At 44.1% G+C, this 22,800-nt stretch overlaps 1 protein-coding gene across 1 annotated transcript in view; it reads left to right on the forward strand.

Moving 5' to 3' along the window:
* The window catches only part of mthfd1l (methylenetetrahydrofolate dehydrogenase (NADP+ dependent) 1 like), a 79,914-nt gene that overhangs the window by 28,817 nt on the left and 28,297 nt on the right, over positions 1-22,800 (forward strand). Inside the window, 3 exon segments of the mRNA XM_051654379.1 lie at positions 8,562-8,644; positions 17,791-17,925; positions 21,308-21,376. Coding sequence (XP_051510339.1) covers positions 8,562-8,644; positions 17,791-17,925; positions 21,308-21,376 — 287 coding nt within the window.

A 22,800-nucleotide genomic window follows, 5' to 3' on the forward strand; every position in this document is an offset into this window, starting at 1 on the left:
TGTTCTCCTGATCTGGAATTTCTTATGCTTCTGTGTCGACCATTCTGGCTACCGAGGGAATTCACAGCGGTCATTATCACTGCTGTGTACATTCCCCCACAAGCCAACACAGACCGGGCACTCAAGGAACTGTATGGGAGTATAAGTGAGCAGGAAACCGCGCACCCTGAGGCCGCGTTCATTGTGACCGGGGACTTTAATAAAGCCAGTTTAAAATCAGTCGCACCAAAATATCACCAGCACATTAGTTTCAACACACGAGGGGACCGGGTTTTGGACCATTGCTACTCTCCGTCCCGGGATGGCTACAAATCCCTCCCCCGCCCACCATTTGGCAAATCGGACCACTCTTCCATTCTGCTTCTGCCCGCTTACAGGCAGAAATTGAAACAGGAAGCACCCACCCTCAGAACGATCCAGTGCTGGTCGGACCAATCAGACTCTATGCTACAAGACTGTTTTGATCACACGGACTGGGAGATGTTCCGGTCCGCCTCTGATGCCGTCATCGAGCTTTACGCTGATAGCGTAATGTGTTTCATCAGAACGTGCGTAGAGGAAGTGATTCCGACCAGAACTGTACGAATCTATCCGAATCAGAAGCCATGGATCAATAGCGATGTTCGCGCGGCACTTAATGTGCGGAACTCCGCTTTTAATTCCGGGAACGCGGAGGAGCATAAACAAGCCAGTTATGCCCTCCAAAAAACTATCAAAACAGCAAAACGCCAGTACAGGAGCAAGATTGAAGGACAGTTTAACACCACCAACTCTAGAAGCATGTGGCAGGGAATTAACATCATCACGGACTTTAAAGGGAATAAAAACTCCGCCATGAACACCGCTGCCTCTCTACCGGATGAGCTAAATACTTTTTATGCTCGTTTCGAGGGAAATAACACCGCCCTCGCGGAGAGAGCTCTCGCGGCTGAAGCTACAGAGGTTAGTTCACTCTCCGTCTCTGTAGCGGATGTAACCCGATCCTTCCGACAGGTGAATATCCGCAAAGCCGCGGGCCCAGACGGCATTCCGGGCCGCGTCATCAGAGCATGCGCGAACCAGCTGGCTGGTGTTTTTACGGACATTTTCAACCTTTCCCTCTCTTTGTCTGTAGTCCCCACATGCTTTAAAACATCCACCATTGTGCCTGTACCAAAACAATCAAAAATAACTTGTTTAAATGACTGGCGTCCTGTTGCTCTGACCCCCATCATCAGCAAATGTTTTGAAAGACTAATCAGAGATTACATCTTCTCTGTATTGCCACTCAATCTTGACCCGCTGCAATTTGCTTACCGCAACAACCGCTCCACTGATGATGCCATTGCATCTACAATACACACTGCTCTCTCCCACCTGGAAAAAAAGAACACTTATGTGAGAATGCTGTTTGTAGACTACAGCTCAGCATTCAACACCATAGTGCCCTCCAAGCTAGATGAGAAACTCCGGGCTCTGGGCTTAAACAGCTCGCTGTGCAGCTGGATCCTGGACTTCCTGTCAAGCAGACGCCAGGTGGTTAGAATAGGCAGCAACATCTCCTCATCACTGACCCTCAACACTGGAGCCCCGCAGGGCTGTGTTCTCAGCCCACTACTGTATTCCTTGTTCACACATGACTGTGTGGCAACACATAGCTCCAATGCCATCATTAAGTTTGCTGATGATATGACGGTGGTAGGTCTGATCACTGACAATGATGAAACAGCCTACAGAGAGGAGGTGCACACTCTGACACACTGGTGTCAGGAGCACAACCTCTCCCTCAACGTCAGTAAGACAAAGGAGCTTGTGGTGGACTTCAGAAGAAAAGACAGAGAACACAGTCCCATCACCATCAATGGAGCACCAGTGGAGAGAGTCAGCAGCTTCAAGTTCCTGGGTGTCCACATCACTGAGGAACTCACATGGTCCGTCCACACTGAAGTCGTTGTGAAGAAGGCTCATCAGCGCCTCTTCTTCCTGAGACGCCTGAGGAAGTTTGGAATGAACCACCACATCCTCACATGGTTCTACACCTGCACTGTAGAGAACATCCTGACTGGCTCTATCTCCGCCTGGTACGGCAATAGCACCGCCCACAACCGCAAAGCACTGCAAAGGGTGGTGCGAACTGCCAGACACATCATCGGAGGTGAGCTTCCCTCCCTCCAGGAAATATATACAAGGCGGTGTGTGAAAAAAGCTCGGAGGATCATCAGAGACTCCAGCCACCCGAGCCATGGGCTGTTCTCACTGCTACCATCAGGTAGACGGTATCGCAGCATCAGGACCCGCACCAGCCGACTCCATGATAGCTTCTTCCCCCAAGCAATCAGACTTCTGAACTCTTGATCTCCCACGATCAAAATACATCAGCACTGCACTTTTCTACCCTTACTCTTATATCTCACACCGGACTGTCATAAATTATATTATTATTATTATATTATGTTCTCTCTTAACAACTGACTATCAACCGACAGCCTGAATGTCAATACAGTACAATACTGTACATTCTATATATATATATATATATATATATATATATATATATATATATATATATATATATATATACTTTTTTTTATATATATATTTTTATTTTTAATTTTCATTGAATAATGTGTATCTATATAGTAAAAAACAAAAAAAAAAAAAACAGCGTATTGTATACTGTACAGTGTATGTTATTATTTGTATATTGTTGAGTGTAATTATGTGTATATCAGATGTTTAAATTGTGTTGTGTTAATTTGATGTTATTGTAAATTGGTATATGTCTCATCACTGTCACGACTGCTATGTTGATCGGAACTGCACCCAAGAATTTCACACACCATTGCACTTGTGTATATGGCTGTGTGACAATAAAGTGATTTGATTTGATTTGATTTTAGATCAAAAATGGCAAAAAAGAAACAGCTTTCTCTAAAAACTCTCAGTCAATCATTGTTCTGAGGAATGAAGGTTTTACAATGCTTGAAATTGCCAAAAAACTGAAGATTTAATTCAAAGGTGTACACTACAGTCTTCAAAGACAAAGGACAACTGGCTCTAACAAAGACAGAGAGAGATGTGGAAGGCCAGATGTACAACTAAACAAGAAGATAAGTACATCAGAGTCTCTAGTTTAAAAAATAGATGCCTCATATGTCCTCAGCTGACAGCTTCATTGAATTCTACCCACTCAACACCAGTTTCATGTACAACAGTAAAGAGAAGACTCAGGGGTGTAGGCCTTATGGGAAGAATTGCAAAGAAAAAGCCACTTTTGAAACAGAAAAACAAAAAGAAAAGGTTAGAGTGGGCAAATAAACAGACATTTGACAACAGATAATTGGAAAAGAGTGTTATGGATCTTAAACCCATTGAGCTTTTGAGGGATCAACTAGACTGTAAGGTGCATGAGAAGTGCCTGACAAGACAGCCACATCTATGGCAAGTGCTACAGGAAGTGTGGGGTGAAATGTCAACTGAGTATCTGGACAAACTGACAGCTAGAATGCCAAGGATCTGCAAAGCTGTCATTGCTGCACGTGGAGGATTTTAGTAAGTAGTTTAAGAAGTTCTGATCATTTTTTTCAAATTGTAATAGTAATTTTTCACGTTATTAATATCCTGACTATACATTGTGATCAGTTGAATGCCACTTTGGTGAATAAAAATACCAATTTCTTTCCATAAGAGCAATATCTGTACATTATTCCAAACTTTTGGCCGCCAGTGTATATGTCACTGTGCATTTCTTATCATGAAGAAAATTGGCAATATGTAGCTTTATTAATAATAGAGAGTTTGTTTTTTTGTGAGTTAAAGATGGATTGAAGTGAACAGAAAGGTGAGAGAGGGTAGTCTTCGCCCCATTATACACTGCAACAAAATATGTTTTTGATTTGTTTTTGTTTTGGCTTGTTTTCCAATATAAATATCTAAAACTCCTTTAAAACAATGTACATTTTCTTTAGCAGCTATACTGCAGAAGACATTTTTTTTTTTATCTGAGAATGTTGAATATAATATTAAAAATACAAATATTTTAAAATATCTAAAAATCCTTTAAAAAAAGATGCATTCACCTTATTTAAAATATTTAGACTTGCTTTTAGAGAATAGGTCATGAATATAAGTATATTTTGTCTTTACTGCACTCGCAGAAGTATAACCAAGTGAAAAAAATACACTTATATTTAAGATACATTCTCTTAAAGCAAGTCTAAATATCTTATATGTTGCTTCTCAAGTAAATGTATCTTGTTTTCATGATTTTAAGACAATTTTAAATAAAATAAAAAATAATAAAATAAAAAAAACACTTGATAACAATAGGATTATTTGCAGTGAATTTCTTTACTGAATTAAACTTGATAAAAAAAATTTTTCCCCTTTAATTCAGTGAATATCATTTAGAGGTATTTTTAAAAGATGATTTTTTTCCTCTTTATTGTTAGTAAGCACATTTAATACAACCTTTTAAATCAGGACACAAGCTGAAAAATCGGGTAAGAGCTAATGATTAATCAATGCAATAATCGCAGAATAGTCGAATAATCTTTCTAATAATCGTTAGATTATTTGATTATCAAAATAATTGTTAGTTGCAGCTGTTCATGTGACTGGCACCAAATTTGTGCAACATCATGCCAAGACATTGTAGATGCTAAATTGGGAAAGGATTTTTGATATTTTGAATGGTTTCGCCATTTATGGTGAAAAATGGAAAACAGGAAGTGCCTTATATCTTCTGTGTGCATTGTGTGATTTTGATGAAAATTCAGCTCTATGTTTGGTAATGGGGAGGATCAAATTTATGCGGCTATTATGGGTCACGGTCATAGCTAGTGCCACCAACTGGCAGCAAGAAATATGGCACTTTTAACAGACCTCTTATGTTTACATGAATTGCTTCAAAATTCTTTCTTCTGATGTAAATTTGTAAAGGGATATTTGATATCTTAAATATTGTTGCCATGGCAACACATTAATTGTTATTATTACTTTCTTCCTATATTTGGGTGTTTTTGAGGCACTTAGCATGCTTAAAATTTCATGAAATGTTGCACACACATCAGAGTCGTCGGCCATTAGGGCTGGACAAAATTTGCAGGGGGGGTGTGTAGGGGGTGCTCTGTATTTCCCCCTTTAAAATGGGTGTTTAAGACGGCCTCTCTAGCACCCCTTTTTTCACCTACAGTCACCAAACTTGGTACAGATATTGTTCTTATCAAACTGGACAACTTTCATAAATACAATCATTAGCTCCACCAACAGGAAGACAGCCATTTTGGATTTTTTGAAAATTGCAGGCTTTTAAATACTCCTCCTTGGCGATTCATGTGACTGTCACCAAATTTAGACAACATTATGCCAAGACATTGAAGATGCTAAATTGTGAACAGATTTATAATAAATTGAACAGTGATGGTATGGTGAGGCAATAAATTAATGGCAAAAAATGGGAAACAGGAAGTGTCTAATACCTTCTGTGTGTATTGTTTGATTTAAATCAAAATTTAGTTGTTTGTTTGGTAATGGGGGCTGATCACATGGATATGACTACTGTGAGTTGCGTTCATGGTGCCAACAACTGGAAGCAGTAAGTGTGGCCCTTACAACAGACTTTGAAATAGTCCTCTTACATATACCCGAATCGCTTCAGAATTGTTTAGAATAATGTCAAGATACAGCTGATGTAAATTTGTGAAGGGTTCTTTGATATCTTAAATTGTGTTGCCATGGCAGCACATTAAATGTTATTATTCTTTTATTTGTATATTCATGTTTTTGAGGGACTTGTCTTGGTTTCCTTGACAAAATGCAATTGTTTTCCGAAAGCCACCAGGTGGAAATGGACCCATGGTGCTTGGGCCCGTCATCGCTGCTTGCAGCTGTATTTATTAAATGGTTCTTTTTTATTTTTAACTAATCGTATATAGTATGTGAAGGTGAATAATACATATTTGACCCTAGGGGAGTAGGGAACCACAGACCTGTAATTATTCATGAGTTTTCCATTAAACAATTCTGCTCTTATAAGTATTTGGGTGTTTTTATAGATAGTGCATTCACCTGGAGATCCCATATCGCATACCTCTGCTCTAGATTGCATCAAAGATTAGATTTTTTAAGAAGATCCAGAGTTTTATCAAGCAACTGTGGGTAGTTTAATACGATATGGTATGCAAGCATGGTACGGGAATCTTTCAGTTCAGGTAAGGTCCCAGCTTGCTCGTTTGATAAAAACAGCAATGAAAATTATGAGAGTAAAATATCATACTCTTCTTCAATCTGTGTATGAGCATGTGGTTTTTAACAGTGCACAGAAAATAGTGGCTAAACCGAATCACATTCTCCATTATAAGTATCAGGCCTTGCTATCAGGGTGATGTTATATAGGGTTCCTATGTGTAAGAGCAATCGCTATAAAAAAATCCTTTTTGCCAGTATCCACCAGTATCTTAAATGGTAGAGCACAGATCATTACAAGGGATACAAGTGAAGGCTGGGTTTTTATACACTTTATACAGTATACGTGAAGTGTTTTTGAGTATGTGATTTTGTTAGGTCTCTGTTTTATTGTTATTGTATATGTTATATGTATGTTGATGTTGTGTATGTTATACATACTGCAGCTGCCGAGTCAAAGAAAAATTTCCCTAAGGGGATAATAAAGTATAAACTAAACTAAAGTTCATCCAGGAATGATCAAATATATGTCAGCAATAACAACCATGAAAATAATCTACTCTGGCTTTGTTAATCAAGCGCAATTTAAACACAAGGAACAACTTTCTTCATATATAGTACATACAGTTTGAAAGAGCAGCCTGACTTGTGGTTCTCCACCATATATATTTATTTCCAGCATTTTGAATATGGCATCTCAGCTCCTGAGGCATTATGGGATAGTAGAGTGTCTAGTGGATGCCGATTCAGAATCTCGGGCGGATGTAGTAGGTCATCTGGGTATTTATAGCTTACTCTTTTGTGAATACTGAGGATTCAGACATCCTTCTCCATTGGCAACCTGTTTTTGGCAGACTATGTAGTAGGGAAGTATGCATGTTCGGACGCAGTGCTGGGTTTAAGATCTGTCTCGGGTGATGCGATCACAATACATCTTGAATTTCAGAGTTTTACATCACACACTATGTCAGTGGGTTACTGCATGATGATAAAGTGCAAAACATTTAAATAAGGCAAAGAAAGTGCAAAAAAAAAGAGGTAAAACATATGTAGGGGTTACAATCTACAACCAAAATAGAGTTGTTTCAAGTTATAAGTCATGTGTAAGCCACGTGTTCTTCATTGTTACAATATATTCCTTCAGAGAGAAATTTTTGAGAACTAGTCCCGCTTGAACACATACGTGTGTAAGAACACCTCTCATTTACTTGTCGCACCTGCAAGGGATGCCAAATGTCCAGTGCTATTTAACGCAGTGCTGTCTGAGAGCTGTGATCGCTGCGGGATGAGTTTCAGCTAGATCAGGGTGTCTCCTGTTTCTCTCGTGGCCGCCTGGGAACATCTGCTGCCTTCAGCCCAATGCTGAACATTAGAAAGATAGCTCTACAATGACTGATGTAATATTTACTCTGTCGGTTTAAAAGTGCACACTAAGATGAGGAGCCTGGAAGATTAAGTACAGCTTTACATCTCTCCTGCTGCGAGGGAGTGTGTATCTGTCTGAAGAAAGATCTGACTGTCCTCACAACTATGTGACATTTGTAAATCTAATGTTTAAACCATTAGGACTTCCCATTGTCCATTATAGGAACATATCACCGTGAATAATGATCCTCACACCATGTCATCATGATCCTCGCATGTTTATTAATCACTTCTCAGATGAAACCTTTTGGGTGTATATTACACTGTAGCTCAAGTACACTGAATGCTCACGGATAGATTAATTGATACAAATACACAAGAGGGAACTGGGAGACAGCCAGAAAGCAGACTAAACCACTGTTGTAATTTTGACATGTTTAAAATTAGGCTTAAAATTGTTCTGTGTATGTATGAGAAAATGCCAGGAGGGTTCGAATTCTTTCTCTAACTTCCTGGCCTTTTGGGAGTTGTGTGTTTATGTCTCATACTGCCCCCTCTGACATTCAGCTTGGCTGCAAAAAAAAATAGAAATGCAACAAGTCTTTGAGGAACGCATACTTATTGCAAATTTATGGTTTCCCTTGGCGTACAGCACTGTGGGTCTCTTTAGGTCATTCGTTTTGTGAGATTCATTAGATTGCCTCATTCATCTTTAGCCATGACAGCAAGATCTGCAGAATCTATCCAGCTTTCTGCACTTAACGTCCTGCTGAGCTCCCTCACGACATGATTCCCTCCAGCACTTGTCTTTAAACACCGCCTATGTTTGAGCAGACAGCGCAAGCCAACCAATGTGATGTTATTGCAACCTGGTGATAATGTTGACTTAATCAAGAACTCCTAAAGGAGCCATAACTGAAATTTTTAAGTTATCATAAGTGGTCAGGTTAATGTATAACAAAGTGTTCTCCTCAGGCAAGTGTTGCAAAAAAATTCCATTGATACTTGTGTTTTCCTGTTTTTCTGAACAGTTGTTGATACCTTTGACAGATTTCTGTGAAAGATCACCATCGGCCAGGCCGACACAGAAAAGGGCCACACTCGCCAGATATGTGCTTTATACTTCTAGTTGAAAGGAATTAGCCATCTTTACACTGCAAATGTGGCACAGACCTGCATTTGAAGTACAAATATTAATTTAAACAGCAATTACTTTTGCACAAATAATTTTATGAGATTAATGTTTGACAATTGTCATGGTTACTTGTGTAACCTCCATTCCCTGATGGACGGAACGAGACGTTGTGTCGATTTAGTGACAGTAGGGGTCACTCTTGGGAGCCCGAGACACCTCTGGTCTTTGATAAAAGGCCAATGAAAATTGGCGAGTGGTATTTGCATGCCACTCCCCCGGACATACAGGTATAAAAGGAGCTGGCGTGCAACCACTCATTCAAGTTTTATGCTGAGGAGCCGAGAAAAGGTCCGGCCATTTCAGCAGGTAGTTCAGCGTTGTGGCAGGAGGGAAACAACGTCTCGTTCCCTCCATCAGGCAACGGAGGTTACACAAGTAACCATGATGTTCCCTGTCTGTCACTCACCAGACATTGTGTCGATGTAGTGACACTAGGGGTCCCTATACGAAACGCCGCAACTGGCTGAAATGTGTTACTTGAACTGGCGGTGTGTGATGGGCAGACAACTTTGTGCCTCGTAGCCAGCGCACCAGGCCGACACGTAACCTCCCCCAACATAGTTATGAGTGTCGAACGGCCCTTTGGGGACAAGTCGACTACCCAAAAGATAGAGACAGGCTAGCCCAGTCGTGGCCTCTTTTTCCCCTTCTTTTTTTCCACTCCCTCAAAAAAGGGGGAACATCCGACTGGGCCGACCAGGTCTAGCCGGGGGGTGTCCCTCCCAAAGGGAGGACACCACAGAGACCACACCTCGCCCAGAGAGAGGGGGGATATTTAAGTGGAAAATATGTCACATGGTCTTGCCGAACTATGTCGGAAGTATGTCATGTGGAGAAGTCTCATGGTAGATCCTACCCAACGGGGGAGGAGTTACTACAAACATGGAGACTGTGGCAGAGGGGCTCTGCCCAAGGAAGACGCAGTTTGCCAACAGGGAAACGAATTAGCGGAAGATATACATCGCATGGGGTTACCTTACAGGGAACCGCCACATGTGGAGCACCTACCCCAGAACAGGGCTTTTAGTTAGCATGTGTACTGGGCAGGCAGCGAGTCTCTCCTAACACTCGACTGCCACAGGGCTCGAAGGAAGTCAACCAGGGAACATAGTTTGTGAACACTACTGGGAATTAATGGCGCACGTCTTCAGTTCAGAGGAGGTGAAAGGCGCTATGTGCAAGCAATATACTCGGCCGGCTATCCTGGGCTTATCCGCTTGTATTGCGTGCCTCTACCTGGGACGAAACCGGTTCCACCCAGAGGTTGTAGAACCTCACAAAGGTGTTGGGTGTTGCCCAGCCCACTGCTCTGCAGATGTCTGTTAGAGAGGCACCCCTGGCCAGGGCCCAGGAGGCCGCTACACCCCTGGTAGAATGGGCTCATAGCCCAACCGGGGGTGGCACGTCCTGGGCGTAATATGCCATAGCTATGATGTCAATGAGCCAGTGGGCGATCCTCTGCTTGGAGACAGCGCTTCCTTTCCGCTGTGCACCAAAGCAGACAAAGAGCTGTTCAGAGATCCTAAAGCTCTGCGTGTGATCCAAATAGATGCGTAGGGCTGGGTCTGCCTCCTCCTGGGGCAGCGCTCGCAGGTTCACCACTTGGTCCCTAAAAGGGGTCATGGGAACCTTGGGCACATAGCCTGGTCAGGGCCTCAAGATCATGTGAGAGTAGCCCAGACCGAACTCCAGGCACGTTTCACTGACAGAGAACGCTTGCAGTTCTCCTACCCTCTTGATGGAAGTGAGCGCAGTCAGGAGGGCAGTCTTCAAGGAGAGTGCCTTAAGCTCAGCTGACTGCAAAGGCTCAAAAGGGGCTCTCTGTAGACTCTGAAGAACTACAGAGAGGTCCCATGAGGGAACGAGGCGCGGTCTGGAGGGTTTCAGCCTCCTGGTGCCTCTCAGAAAACTGATGATCAGGTCGTGCTTCCCTATGGACTTACCATGCACTGTGTCGTGGTTTGCTGCTATAGCAGCAACATACACCTTCAAGGTGGAAGGGGACAGCCTCCCTTCCAACCTCTCCTGCAGGAAGGAAAGCACCGATCAGACTGCGCATCTCTGGGGGTCTTCCCATCGGGAAGAACACCACTTAGCGAACAGACGCCACTTAAAGGCATACAGGCGCATCGTAGAGGAGGTGGCAAATTCAGGGGAATTCGCCGGGGGGGGGCTGTCATGAGGAGCGTGAGGTCTGAGAACCACATCTGGGTGGGCCAGTAGGGTGCTACCAGGACAACCTGCTCCTCGTCCTCCCTGACTTGCACAGAGTCTGTGCAAGTAGACTCACTGGGGGAAATGCATATTTGTGCAGGCCAGGGGGCCAGCTGTGTGCCAGCCCGTCTATGCCGAGAGGTGCCTCGGTCAGGGCATACCAGAGCGGGCAGGGGGAGGATTCTTGGGAGGCGAACAGGTCTACCTGTGCCTGTCCGAAATGACACCAGATCAGCTGGACCACCTGAGGGTGGAGTCTCTACTCTCCCCTAAGGGTAACTTGCCGTGACAGTGCGTCTGCTGCAGTGTTGAGGTCACCCGGGATGTGAGTGGCTCGCAGTGACTTGAGGTGCTGCTGACTCCAGAGGAGGAGATGGCGGGTGTGTTGTGACATACAACGAGAGTGCAGACCGCCTTGGCGGTTGACATATGCTACCGTTGTCGTGTTGTCTGTCTGAACTAACATGTGCTCGCCCTGGATCAACGGCCGGAACATAAGGTGGTGGCTGCATGCCTGTTGCAAACAGCAGCCCAGCCCATTTTGGAGGCGTCTGTTATGACCATGACGTGCCTGGAGACCTGCTCTAGGGGAACGCCTGCCCGTAGAAATGTGAGGTCGGTCCAAGGGTTGAAGAGGCGGTGACAGACCGGCGTGATGACCACACGATGTGTCCCGCGGCGCCATACCCATCTCGGGACTCGAGTCTGAAGCCAGTGCTGAAGCGGTCTCATATGCATCAACCCGAGCGGGGTGGCCACCACCGAGGATGCCATATGCCCCAGGAGCCTCTGAAAGAGTTTCAGTGGAACCGCTGTTTTCTGTTTGAACGCCTTCAAACAGGCCAACACCGACTGTGCGCGCTTGTTCGTGAGGCGCGCTGTCAATGAGATTAAGTCCAACTCCAAACCGAGAAAAGAGATGCTCTGAACCGGGAGGAGCTTGCTCTTTTCCCAGTTGACCCCTAATACCAGTTGACCCCTTTTCCCAGAAGCCCTAATCGGCTGAGGTGCGAGAGCACCATGTCCCGAGAGTGAGCTAGGATTAACCAATTGTCAAGATAGTTGAGAATGCGAATGCCCACCTCCCTTAACGGGGCAAGAGCTGCCTCTGCAACCTTCGTGAAGATGCGAGGGGACAAGGACAGACCGAAAGGGAGGATCTTGTACTGATACACCCGACCCTCGAATGCAAACCGGAGGAAGGGTCTGTGTCAAGGTAGAATCGAGACATGAAAGTACACGTCCTTCAGGTCTACCGCCACGAACCAATCTTGATGCCGGACGCTCGCCGCTTGAATGGGAGTCTGTGTAAAGCCCGGATCAGTACTCGCAGGTCCAAGATTGGACGCAACCCACCGCCTTTTTTTGGTACGATGAAGTAGGGGCTGTAAAACCCCTTCTTCATCTTGGCCGGAGGGACAGGTTCTATCGCACCCTTCCGTAGCGCAAGGTAGCAGCGTTTTCGTCCTTCACCAAGGTGAAGTGGATACCGCTGAACCTGGGCGGACGCCTGGCGAACTGAATCGCGTAGCCGAGTCGGACGGTCCGGTTCAGCCATCGCGACGGATTGGAAAGCGCAAGCCACGCATCCAAGTTCCGCACGAGGGGGACCAAAGGGACAACCTCGTCAGACGTACCGGCAGGTGGGGCCTCGCGGCGGGGCAGAGCTCAAGGTGCCACACCATGTCATGGCCGTGCTGAGTCTAGGGACATTGAAGCACTTACCTGCCTCCTTGTGACCACCCCTGAACAGCCTAGGACAGGGGAGGAAGAGGCCTGTCCTTGCAACCCGTGGAGACTGTCATATCGGGGGCGGATCTGTGCCACAGCTGGGTGCGCAGGGGTGGGGAGACCGCCGCTGGAGCGCCAATCTTGCAAGGGTAAAAAGGTGAATGGTGGTCGTGATGACGGCCATCCACACCGGGTATGTGACCCAGGGAACGAGGAAACCGCTCTTTTGCTGAACTATTGGGTACCGCAGCCACTTGGGCATGCGGCGAAATCAAATGAAAAGGCAACAAAAGATTCTCCACCCAGCCCTCCACTGGGGGATAGAGTGGTGTTCCTACCAGCTCCAAAGCAGTGGGTTTCGTCAACCCTGGTTCGCCCGTCTCGGGGGTGCTTTGAAGCATTTCATGGGTTCTGGGCGGCCGGCCGTGAGACGGGTGGCATCTGCTTCCTGCGGTGGGCTCCACGCCGGGGCCGGGCCGAAGGGGCGGGCGCCCTTGGTGACAAGCAGACGGGGTGCGGGATCTTGAGCTGTGCCAGGGCAGGATATGCCGGATAGCCTCCGTCTGCTGCTTCACCGCCGAGAACTGCTGGGCAAAGTCCTCGACGGTGTCGCCAAATAGGCCAGCCTGGGAGATAGGGGCAGCATGGAACCGTGTCTTGTCGGCCTCACCCATCTCGACCAGGTTGAGCCAAAGGTTGCACTCCTGGACCACTAATGTGTACATCGCCCGCCCGAGAGACTGCGCCGTGACCTTCGTCACTCGGAGAGCGAGGTCGGTTGCCGAGCGCAGTTCCTGCATCAGATCTGGGGCAGAACTACCCTTGTGCAGTTCTTTTAGCGCCTTGGCTTGGTGGACCTGCAGGAGAGCCATGGCGTGCAGGGCAGAGGCGGCTTGTCCAGCAGCACTGTAGGCTTTGTCAGGGACGACGTGAATCTACAGGGCTTGGACGGGAGCTTTGGGCATCCGCACCAGGTGGCGGCGCTCTGCGGGCATAGGTGCACCATGAGCGCCTTATCCACCATGGGAATCACCGTATAGCCCCTGGCCGCACCGCCATTGAGGGTAGTGAGGGCAGGGGAACTGAGAAATCGAGACCATGCAGTAAAAGGTGCCTCCCACCGTTTTGTCAGCTTCTCGTGCACTTCCGGGAAGAAAGGCACTGGAGCGAGGCATGGCTGCTTTGAGCGGTGCAGTTCCACTCTAGCCCGACACTCGCGGCCACCCGGGAAAGCATGTCCATCATTTCCGCATCAGCCTGTGACTGGGCAATCGTCCCCGAAGGGGGGAGCCCAGCTGAGGCTTCTGCGTCTGACTGCACAAGCCCGCTCTCTGATGCTGCACTCGAGAGCTCATCAGCTTCACGGGCTCCGAACAAAAGGTAGAACTCGCTGTGAGATGAGCCGGCATACTCATCCGGAAGCCCGATCGGGGCAGACAAGCGTGCTGGGGAATGGGAGGTCCGCAGGGGAATACCCGGCGGAGGTGGTCCCATTGGGTTCCCCAAATTGCCCCCAGTGCTAGCCGCGCTGGCCTCATACCCGTAGGTAGAAGGACCGAGGCGGGGAGCCTTTTTCTTACGAAAGCAAGCCGCGACCGCAACGTTGCCATGGTCATGTTCTCGCAGTGAGAACATGAACAATCCACGAACGCTGTCTCCGTGTGGGTCGTGCCCAGACACGAAAGACTGCGATCGTGACCATCTGAAGTTGAGAGGTAACGACCGCAACCAGGAATAACACACAAACGGAAAGGCATCTTTAAAAAGATGTGTCTTTAAAAAGACATTCCGTGTGTGCCACTCTTTTAGAGAAATACACTCTTTTATGAAAATATACTCTCTTTTTTCTGCTGAAGCACCCAGGGGCGTTCTCTGCAGTGCACTAGTGCAGAGGAGGGAGAAGACCCTGAAATGCGCCATCAGATCCAGCAGAGGTGAATGAACAGTCAGCTCAGTAAACATCGACCGTTCGGCTCCGAAGAGAAAATCTGAATGAGTGGTTGCACGCCAGCTCCTTTTATACCCGTATGTCCGGGGGAGTGGCATGCAAATACCACTCGCCAATTTTCATTGGCCTTTTATCAAAGACCAGATGTGTCTCGGGCTCCCAAGTGTGACCCCTAGTGTCACTACATCGACACAATGTCGAGTGAGTGACAGATAGGGAAAGCTATTTTTCCATCCAAGTTGCAAATATAATTTTTGTGAAAAACCATAATAAAAAGATGTGTTCGAATAAAGTCGCGTTTCAATCCCTTGTGTTCAAAAGAACAAAATTGTCACTTCTGGAGAAACTGTAGCCACTCTGACTCTTTTATATAATAAAATACTCACAGTTTTGAGCACACAGACAAAACACTGTAAAGAATTTGTCTCATGTCTGGGAGTGACAGCACATCACACAGATCTGGGAGCACTATGTGGGTGAATTCCTCCATCCTTATGACTTAACCATGCAGATCTAGAAGACATTTTTTAAAAATGGCAATAAACAAGCTTGTTCAAGCTTGTATTTGACCTATTTGCTCTACAAACTCTAAGCAGGCTTTGGATTTTAAGGACACCGTTATTTCAGGATGACCAGAGCAACATTTCAGATGTGATGACTGGTCCGCTGGTTAGTCCAGTTATAAATGAATTAATCAGTCACATGACTTTTTTGATGCGCATCTTGTATTCCTAATAAATTCAACAGGAGTTTAACTGGTAAATGTGTTTCCATCATAGTTTATGCACATTTCTTCTTATCGAAGGTAAAATGTATCCACCTCAAGTGAGCGTATATGTATTTTATGTACATTTTGGTGATTTTATTTGCATCTTGGTGTTTCCATCCAGCAGTTTTTATGCGATATCCCAAAATGTGTGGATAGAAACCCAGCTTATGAAATTAATAAAAATATGAAATTATACTTTTAAAAATGTATGAAATTGTGGCATGGGGGCGGTGCATTCATAACAGTCTCTGGCTTTAGTTACATTTTAAGGCTGCTCCGATGCTGCATTTCGTATACATGAAACCAAAGCAGCATTAGAACTGCCTTTGATACTCAGGACTGAGGTGGGTCAGAGCAGGCTTAATTTAGTCTGGCTTTTATGTGGCACTGTGTCTTTACACAGAATTTTGAGAAGGCACAGAGCAGCCTTAACTCAGCAGTGTAAAGATGCCTAAAGTTCACCCAAAATGAAAATTCTGTTAACATTTATTAACCCTCATGTCATAAAAATCTGTATGACCTTTATTCCGTGAAACACAAAAGGAGAGCAAAATGAAAGCCTCAGTCTTCATTCACTTTCATTGTATCGAAAAAGCGCAGCATCAACATTCTTCAGAATTTAAATGGTTTAGAACGACATGAGGGTGAGTAAATTATGAAAAAATAATCATTTTTGGGTGAACTATTCCTTTAATATACAAATGAAATAACAGTATAAGCAAAGGTGATATTTAGTAATGTTTCATTGTTTGCCTTTCACTCTTCTCTTTCTTATTCCCTCTCTCACTTTTATGTATATTTCCCTTAACTGGAATCTAGTAAGTCTGTGGTATGTCATCGGCTTTCAGAAATAATGACTCCTAAACCAAATCAGGCAGATAACAGTGTGCACCTCAACGGTGAAGCTGCAGTGCGTAATTTTCAAAGTTAAAATACTTTCTTGTATCCTTGTGTGATATGCTGACATAACTATAAGTAAACCATTTGTAGGTCAGTTTTCCTGAAAAGTTTAAATACTGTTGCTCTGTGGCGCTATCTCTCTACTCCCGTATCAGTGCGGCTCAGTCAGTAAACAGCTTTCTCCACAGCAACGTAATTTCTCCAAGATGCTTGTTTAAATCACAAACATGGTGTCCGAGGAATACTTCCCTATTTTATTCTCCGCTGCTTCATTTTATGTCGATATATTCCAGAGTTGTTGCTGTGTTTGTTTCCTTCACTTTCTATCGCAACCTGCAGTGGAATTGTGCTGCAATAGTGGGGTTTCCCTCTTAAGTCAAACTCCGGTATTCCCCCCAATCAACGAGCGCATATACACGAAAGTGAGGAACAGTCAGTATTTTACATTGGTGTGTATAAATTGGTATAGTTTATAGTGTATGTGCTTTTCCAACTGTACTCCCAGAAATGTTGAATTCATTCCACTGTGTTGACATTTTGTTGGGCTCCATCCTTTGACGTTTGTTATCCAGTATGTTCACACACATGCACACTTCTTAAAAACCTGTAACACCACTAATGTGTTTACATAGCCACATAAGCCGCATTCTCAGGGAGAAACCCAGGTGTTTTAAACCACTTTCTCTCAATCCTTTTAGCGGCGTCAGGAAAATGGCGTTCTCCTTCGAATGACGTTTCAGAACGCTGCTTTCTGCAAAAACCCTGGAATAAACCATTTTCTTAAGTGCATGTAAGCGTTATCATAGGTTCAACCAATGCTATAAATTGGGAAAGGCTTGTCTGGTTGTGTGACCAATAACAGACAGAGGGATTGTTTAGGAAATTTGTTTAAAAACTGTCATCATTTTGCAGTTTTGTTTAGTTTCACTAGTATCACAGAAATTACACACTTCACCTTTAATTTTAAGTAAATGCAGCAATCTAGGTGGATGTGTATATAAAAACTAAATTTAAAGAGTTTAGAATGCCTAAAATCGCTCAAACTTGGCAAAAAAGCTTGAAAATGTATCATACACTTCAGGATTTGTGAACAATCACTTAAGATAGATCATCTGAGTGATCAGGATGCTGTAAATGCAGCAAAATGGCAAGTAATAATGACACAAGTGATAGGGCATCTGGCCACCACTCCTCTGCTCCCAGCTGTTTTATTAGAGGAGTATTTATTAGCTTAGAGTTAAACCAGGACAGCTTGGTTGTGCTCCAGCTGGGGTTGTCATGGGCACATGTGGGAACCATTTACTGTAAATGATGAAGAACCAGAGTTGGCAGATGTGTGAGTGTGTGTGGGACAATAGGGAGGTGTGGATGTGTGTGTCTTTAACAAATCTCTCCACTGTCCTGACAACTCATTTAGATGGAAATCACCTAATTCTAAATAACTAGTCGCGTTCATGTGCTAGTCAGGATGTAATCTCTCCTCTCTCCTTCTTACAGATGCAGTTTGATATAGCGGTGGCCAGTGAGATCATGGCCATCCTCGCACTCACAGACGGACTGGCTGACATGAGGGCCAGACTGGGGCGTATGGTCGTGGACAGCAGCAGAAATGGACAGCAAGTCACTGCAGATGACTTGGTGTGTGTGTTTGTGTGTGTACTTATTAGCTATATTTCGTGGACAAAGTTGTCCTAAAAAGCAAGCTAAATCTGACAAAACCTTTCTTTGTGAATATTCATAGATGCCATCAGTTGGAAAAGCAATTCATAAAGTAAATGCTTTTTTAAGCAGTTTAAAAATATATATATAATCTTTAGCTGCTTTCTCATCCCAGCTTAATTTGCAGAGACAACTATAAGTAAGCCATTTGTTGGTTGATTTTCCTGAAAAGTGCAAACACTGTGGGGCGAATTCACTAAACACTTGCAGCACTTTTGTGCATGGTATTTCACTGCAAAAACCTGCATCTTATTCACTAACCATCCGCAATCTGGTTTAAGTTGGCGCAGTCAGCGCTGAAATAGCACCACATCTTGACTATTTCAGTTGTCATTTTCATTCCTTTCCGTGCAAACACGCTTTCTTTCTGTGTAAATTAGACTCATTATAGATTGTACTTCATTCACAGAAATTCCCAGCTCAATAAACCTCATGCTATTACAGCTAAGTATAGCAAGTGGTAAACTGAATTTTATTTAAAAGAGATGATTGTGTACATTGTTTATCGAACATGACAGAAGTAATTCATCAAATGATGGAGAAGAGTGTTATAACGTGGCATATATCCAGATTTGCGGTGTAGATAAGCACACTTTCAACATGTCTGTAACACGGTTAAGGTTGGGAAAGGAGAAGGTGGGAACTGGCTGAACAGTCAAAGTAATACAGTATTTTAATTAAACAAAAAGACACACAGAACAAACACACATGGCAGCTGCATGTGGCTCTCTCTCTCCTGAACTGCCACGTTCCACTGCATTTATCCCTCTCCTCAGCTGATTAGCCCAATTGGGGGCTGGGCATGCGTAGGGGGGCGTTGCTCTTCTGGCTGCACCGGCTGGCAAGCTTTTCCCCGCCTCCCTAGGGCTGGGGAGTGGGACATGGGGAGGGGAAAATACAAAACAAAACAAAAAAGAGGAGAGGGAAAATGGCAAGGTGGAGAGACAGTGAGAGAGAGAGAGAGAGAGAGAGAGAGAGAGAGAGAGAGAGGAGAGAGAGAAAAAAAACTTGCTCGCCGGTTTCCCAGACACGCTGTCGCTTGATCCTCGATCACTCCTCCACCCTCTGGCGGACGATAGCCGCTCCTCCATGGGTGGACCGGAGCCAGTCCTCTGACCCCTGGTGGATGGAACGCCCCTCTCCATGTTTCCGGCTGGTAGGGAACTCCTCCGCCCCTGGCAGCGGCTCCACCACTCCAGGCATCCGGCAGCAAGCCCCTTTTCCCCTCGCGGATGGCCGCGGAAGCTCTTTTGGGTGGATGGCAGTGGCGAGGACTCCAAGACAGCACATCCCTCCTCCTTCCAGGGTTTCGGCACCAATGTAACACGGTTAAGGTTGGGAAAGGAGGAAGCGGGAACCGTCTGAACAGTCAAAGTAATATTTTAATTAAACAAAAAGACACACAGAACAAACACACATGGCAGCTGCATGTGGCTCTCTCTCTCACAAACTTTATCCCTCTCCTCGGCTGATTAGCCCAATTGGGGGCTGGGCTTGCGTTGTCACAGCCCGGCCCCGCCCTCCTCCTCGTCCCAATGTTAAAGATGATTCATGTGTCTGCATACCAGTAGTGGAGTGATGCAGTACAGTCCCGGTACAGTGTGTCAGATTGTGGTTGTCTGCTGAATCCTCAGCTATATAGCAATCAGAAACAGACAGTGTTGTAGTCGAGACCAGCTCATCTGATTCCGAGTCAAGACCAGAAGAGAATGTGTTAAATGTACAGTGTAAACAACTAAATTGTCTCTAGGCTCATATGTCAAATATATCTCATATTTGCTGAAGCGTATGTTGGTTAAACAATATTACCAGTCAAGTATTCATCTTAGGTTAAGTGAAATGTTTTTATTTACAATGTCAGTGTTAACAAAGTATTAGTAAAAAAAAAAATCTAATTAAAGGGACAAGGTGCCCATGTAATTAATTATTTTTTTATTTATCACACATATACAGTGAAATTCTTTTTTTCACATATCCCAGCTAAGCTGGGGTCAAAGTGCAGGGTCAGTCATGATATGGCACCCCTGGAGCAGACAAGGTCAAGGGCCTTGCTCAAGGGCCCAACAGTGGCATCTTGGCAGTGCTGGGGTTTGAACTCCCAACCTTCTGATTAGTAACCCAGAGCCTTAACCACTGAGCAACCACATGGCAATACAGACTGCCAGTTTTTGTGTTATTTTATTACATTCATTGTAAGTTCAGTAAACATTTCTGTTATATAAAATACTGTATTACTGTACTATAACTAAAATGGACATAAAAACCTAATAATAATGTTTTAAATGTGATGTACTGTATACGCAGTAAGTGAATCTAAAGCTTTACTTTCAATTTGTTTATGATTTTCCCAATTGCACTACTATGTTCCATTCATTGTAAGTCAAGTAAGCATTTCTGCTTGCTTCTGCCTGCAAGATTTCATCTAGGGGTATGCACAAAAACCTCAAGGCAAAAACAACATCAAACTGTTCAATTCTGATGACGTTGAGAGAAGTATTTTATGTTTTTTTCAGTGTGTGTAGCATTCATGTAACTATTGGATAAAGCATTTCTAGAAGACTTGGAGGCCATTCAGACCAGATATGTACTTGCGTTAAAAAACCCCGAGACGCAGCGCAAAGAATATAATAGAACACTGGTGTTTGAGATACATTTTAACAGTTACATTTTTTTTTAACTTGACAAAATAACTTTTTGATGCTGAAAACACACTGATATGCAGTTCAATGGTCAAAGATGTCAGTCTAGCACATGTTTACATACAGTAGGAAAACCACTGAAAAATAGCATGGACAGATGCTTAAATGTGTGTGAACGGCCCGAAATGTCCTATTCCACACTTGTTTGAGTCAGAGTCCATGACAAGACCAAGACCATAAAAATATGGTCCCAAGTCTGAGACTGAGTCTGATCTTGAGTACTAAAACACTGGAATTGAGCCGTACTAAAACACTGAATTTTGGGAAACCTCTTGTGCAGAAGTTACGCTCTTCAGCTTGAATTCTAAGAATGCTAAATGTTTTCTTTAAATGTTAGGGTGTGACTTAGGGTAAGTCTATAGTAATTATAAAAGGAATTTTTCCATTTAGATAGCTATGTAGATGTGTGTGTGTGTGTGTGTGTGTGTGTGTGTGTGTGTGTGTGTGTGTGTGTGTGTGTGTGTGTGTGTGTGTGTGTGTGTGTGTGTGTGTAAGCATTTGAGAAAAGCTGTCAGTAGAGTGACCATTAACTACCATGAAGACATTCGACGCCTGATCTAACCAACATATTTTGACATTTCTTTGCTGTTTCCTTCTCTCAGGGTGTAACTGGGGCTTTGGCAGTCCTCATGAAAGATGCTATCAAACCTACACTGATGCAGACACTGGATGTGAGACCTCTTCCCTGTTCTTGTACCTCAGGAACCCCTTCATGTGCTATTTTTTTTATATCATAACTTTCCTATCTTGATTGAAATTCCCAAACTTGATACTCTGAGTGTTGTTTAAGTGATAGGATATTAGAGAAGTATGAAACACAGAAAACACACTCTGACGTACACACGTCTGGTTTTGGTTTAGTTTCGGCAGGAGTGTGTCTCTCACTCTCCAACTATCACACCCAGAGCACCATGAGAAGAACTGGGAATGAGAAATAGACAGTGGTGAAAAGCTTGGTTGTTGCAATGCCTTTCATCTTTATGCCTTTTAAACATGCTAATGACTTGTGATTGATGTTTGGTGTGTACAGGCATATGTTTGTGTGTGTGAGATGTATAGGAGTTGCATGTTTTGAGAAAGGGGCACAGAGTTGTTTTGTGAAACCTTTCCTGCCTGGTTTCCTGTTTCTTTTGCGAGGAGGAATCATATCTGGATGGAACAGGCAGCAAAGGGTTGTGCTTTTGCACGGGGCTATAATATCCCTGCTGGGATTGGTATGTATGTGAGTGTGTGTGAGAACAACTGAATGAGAGGATCTGTATGTATTCACAGATGGGCCTAACTCCAATGGCTGGACAATAGACAAGTGTTGTGTGACAGTGTAAGAGTGAGAAGAATTTTTATATAAATTGAGGGAGGTTAGCTGATTTTTGTGTGTGCATATGTTGCTGATGTAAGGGACAGTTTACTGTAAATACCCATGACATGATTAGAAGTTGGAATCAGCAGGGACATGACAATACAATATTATATCAATATCTGGGTCGTGTTGATATTGATGTCCTGAGATCAACAAATCAGACACAGTTAGCTTTTCTTTCATCTGTACTTCAATAAAAAGTATGTTGCTTGAACTAGAGTGAATCATTGTTACTAAACTACAGCATGTCAAAGGCCAATCCAAGACAGGCTGGCTGCCATGCTAGCTGGTAGGTAAGTCAAAGTACAGGCCACGGTGAGACAAAAAACAAAAAGTAATATGGCTAGTTGCAATATGGTGAGTATTTCCCACCATGGTAACCACCCTCTGTTCTCACCTCCTGTCATTCCTGGCTTTGGCATGCCATAGTTTGGCTTGCCATATTTCTGCTCTTTTCCGAACTCAAAGGGCAAAGGTGTCAGATCATTTCCCTTTGCATTTTTTGAAACAATAGTTTTTCTTTTCTGTAAAACTTTTCCAAAAGACAGTTCACTGGGAAATCATGCAGACTCTTTCCATGTGTCTCGTGTATACACAAAGACCATCCCTCACAATTCATCAGTGGTGTACACTTTATGATCAAATCCTCTTCAGTAAATTCATTGAATATTTTTGCAGATCAAACTTAATTGAATTACTGGTTGAATTGTATCAGAATCGGTTGATAGGTCTGAA

Source organism: Myxocyprinus asiaticus, chromosome 25 (genome assembly GCF_019703515.2).
Source record: "Myxocyprinus asiaticus isolate MX2 ecotype Aquarium Trade chromosome 25, UBuf_Myxa_2, whole genome shotgun sequence".
NCBI classification, from domain to species: domain Eukaryota; kingdom Metazoa; phylum Chordata; class Actinopteri; order Cypriniformes; family Catostomidae; genus Myxocyprinus; species Myxocyprinus asiaticus.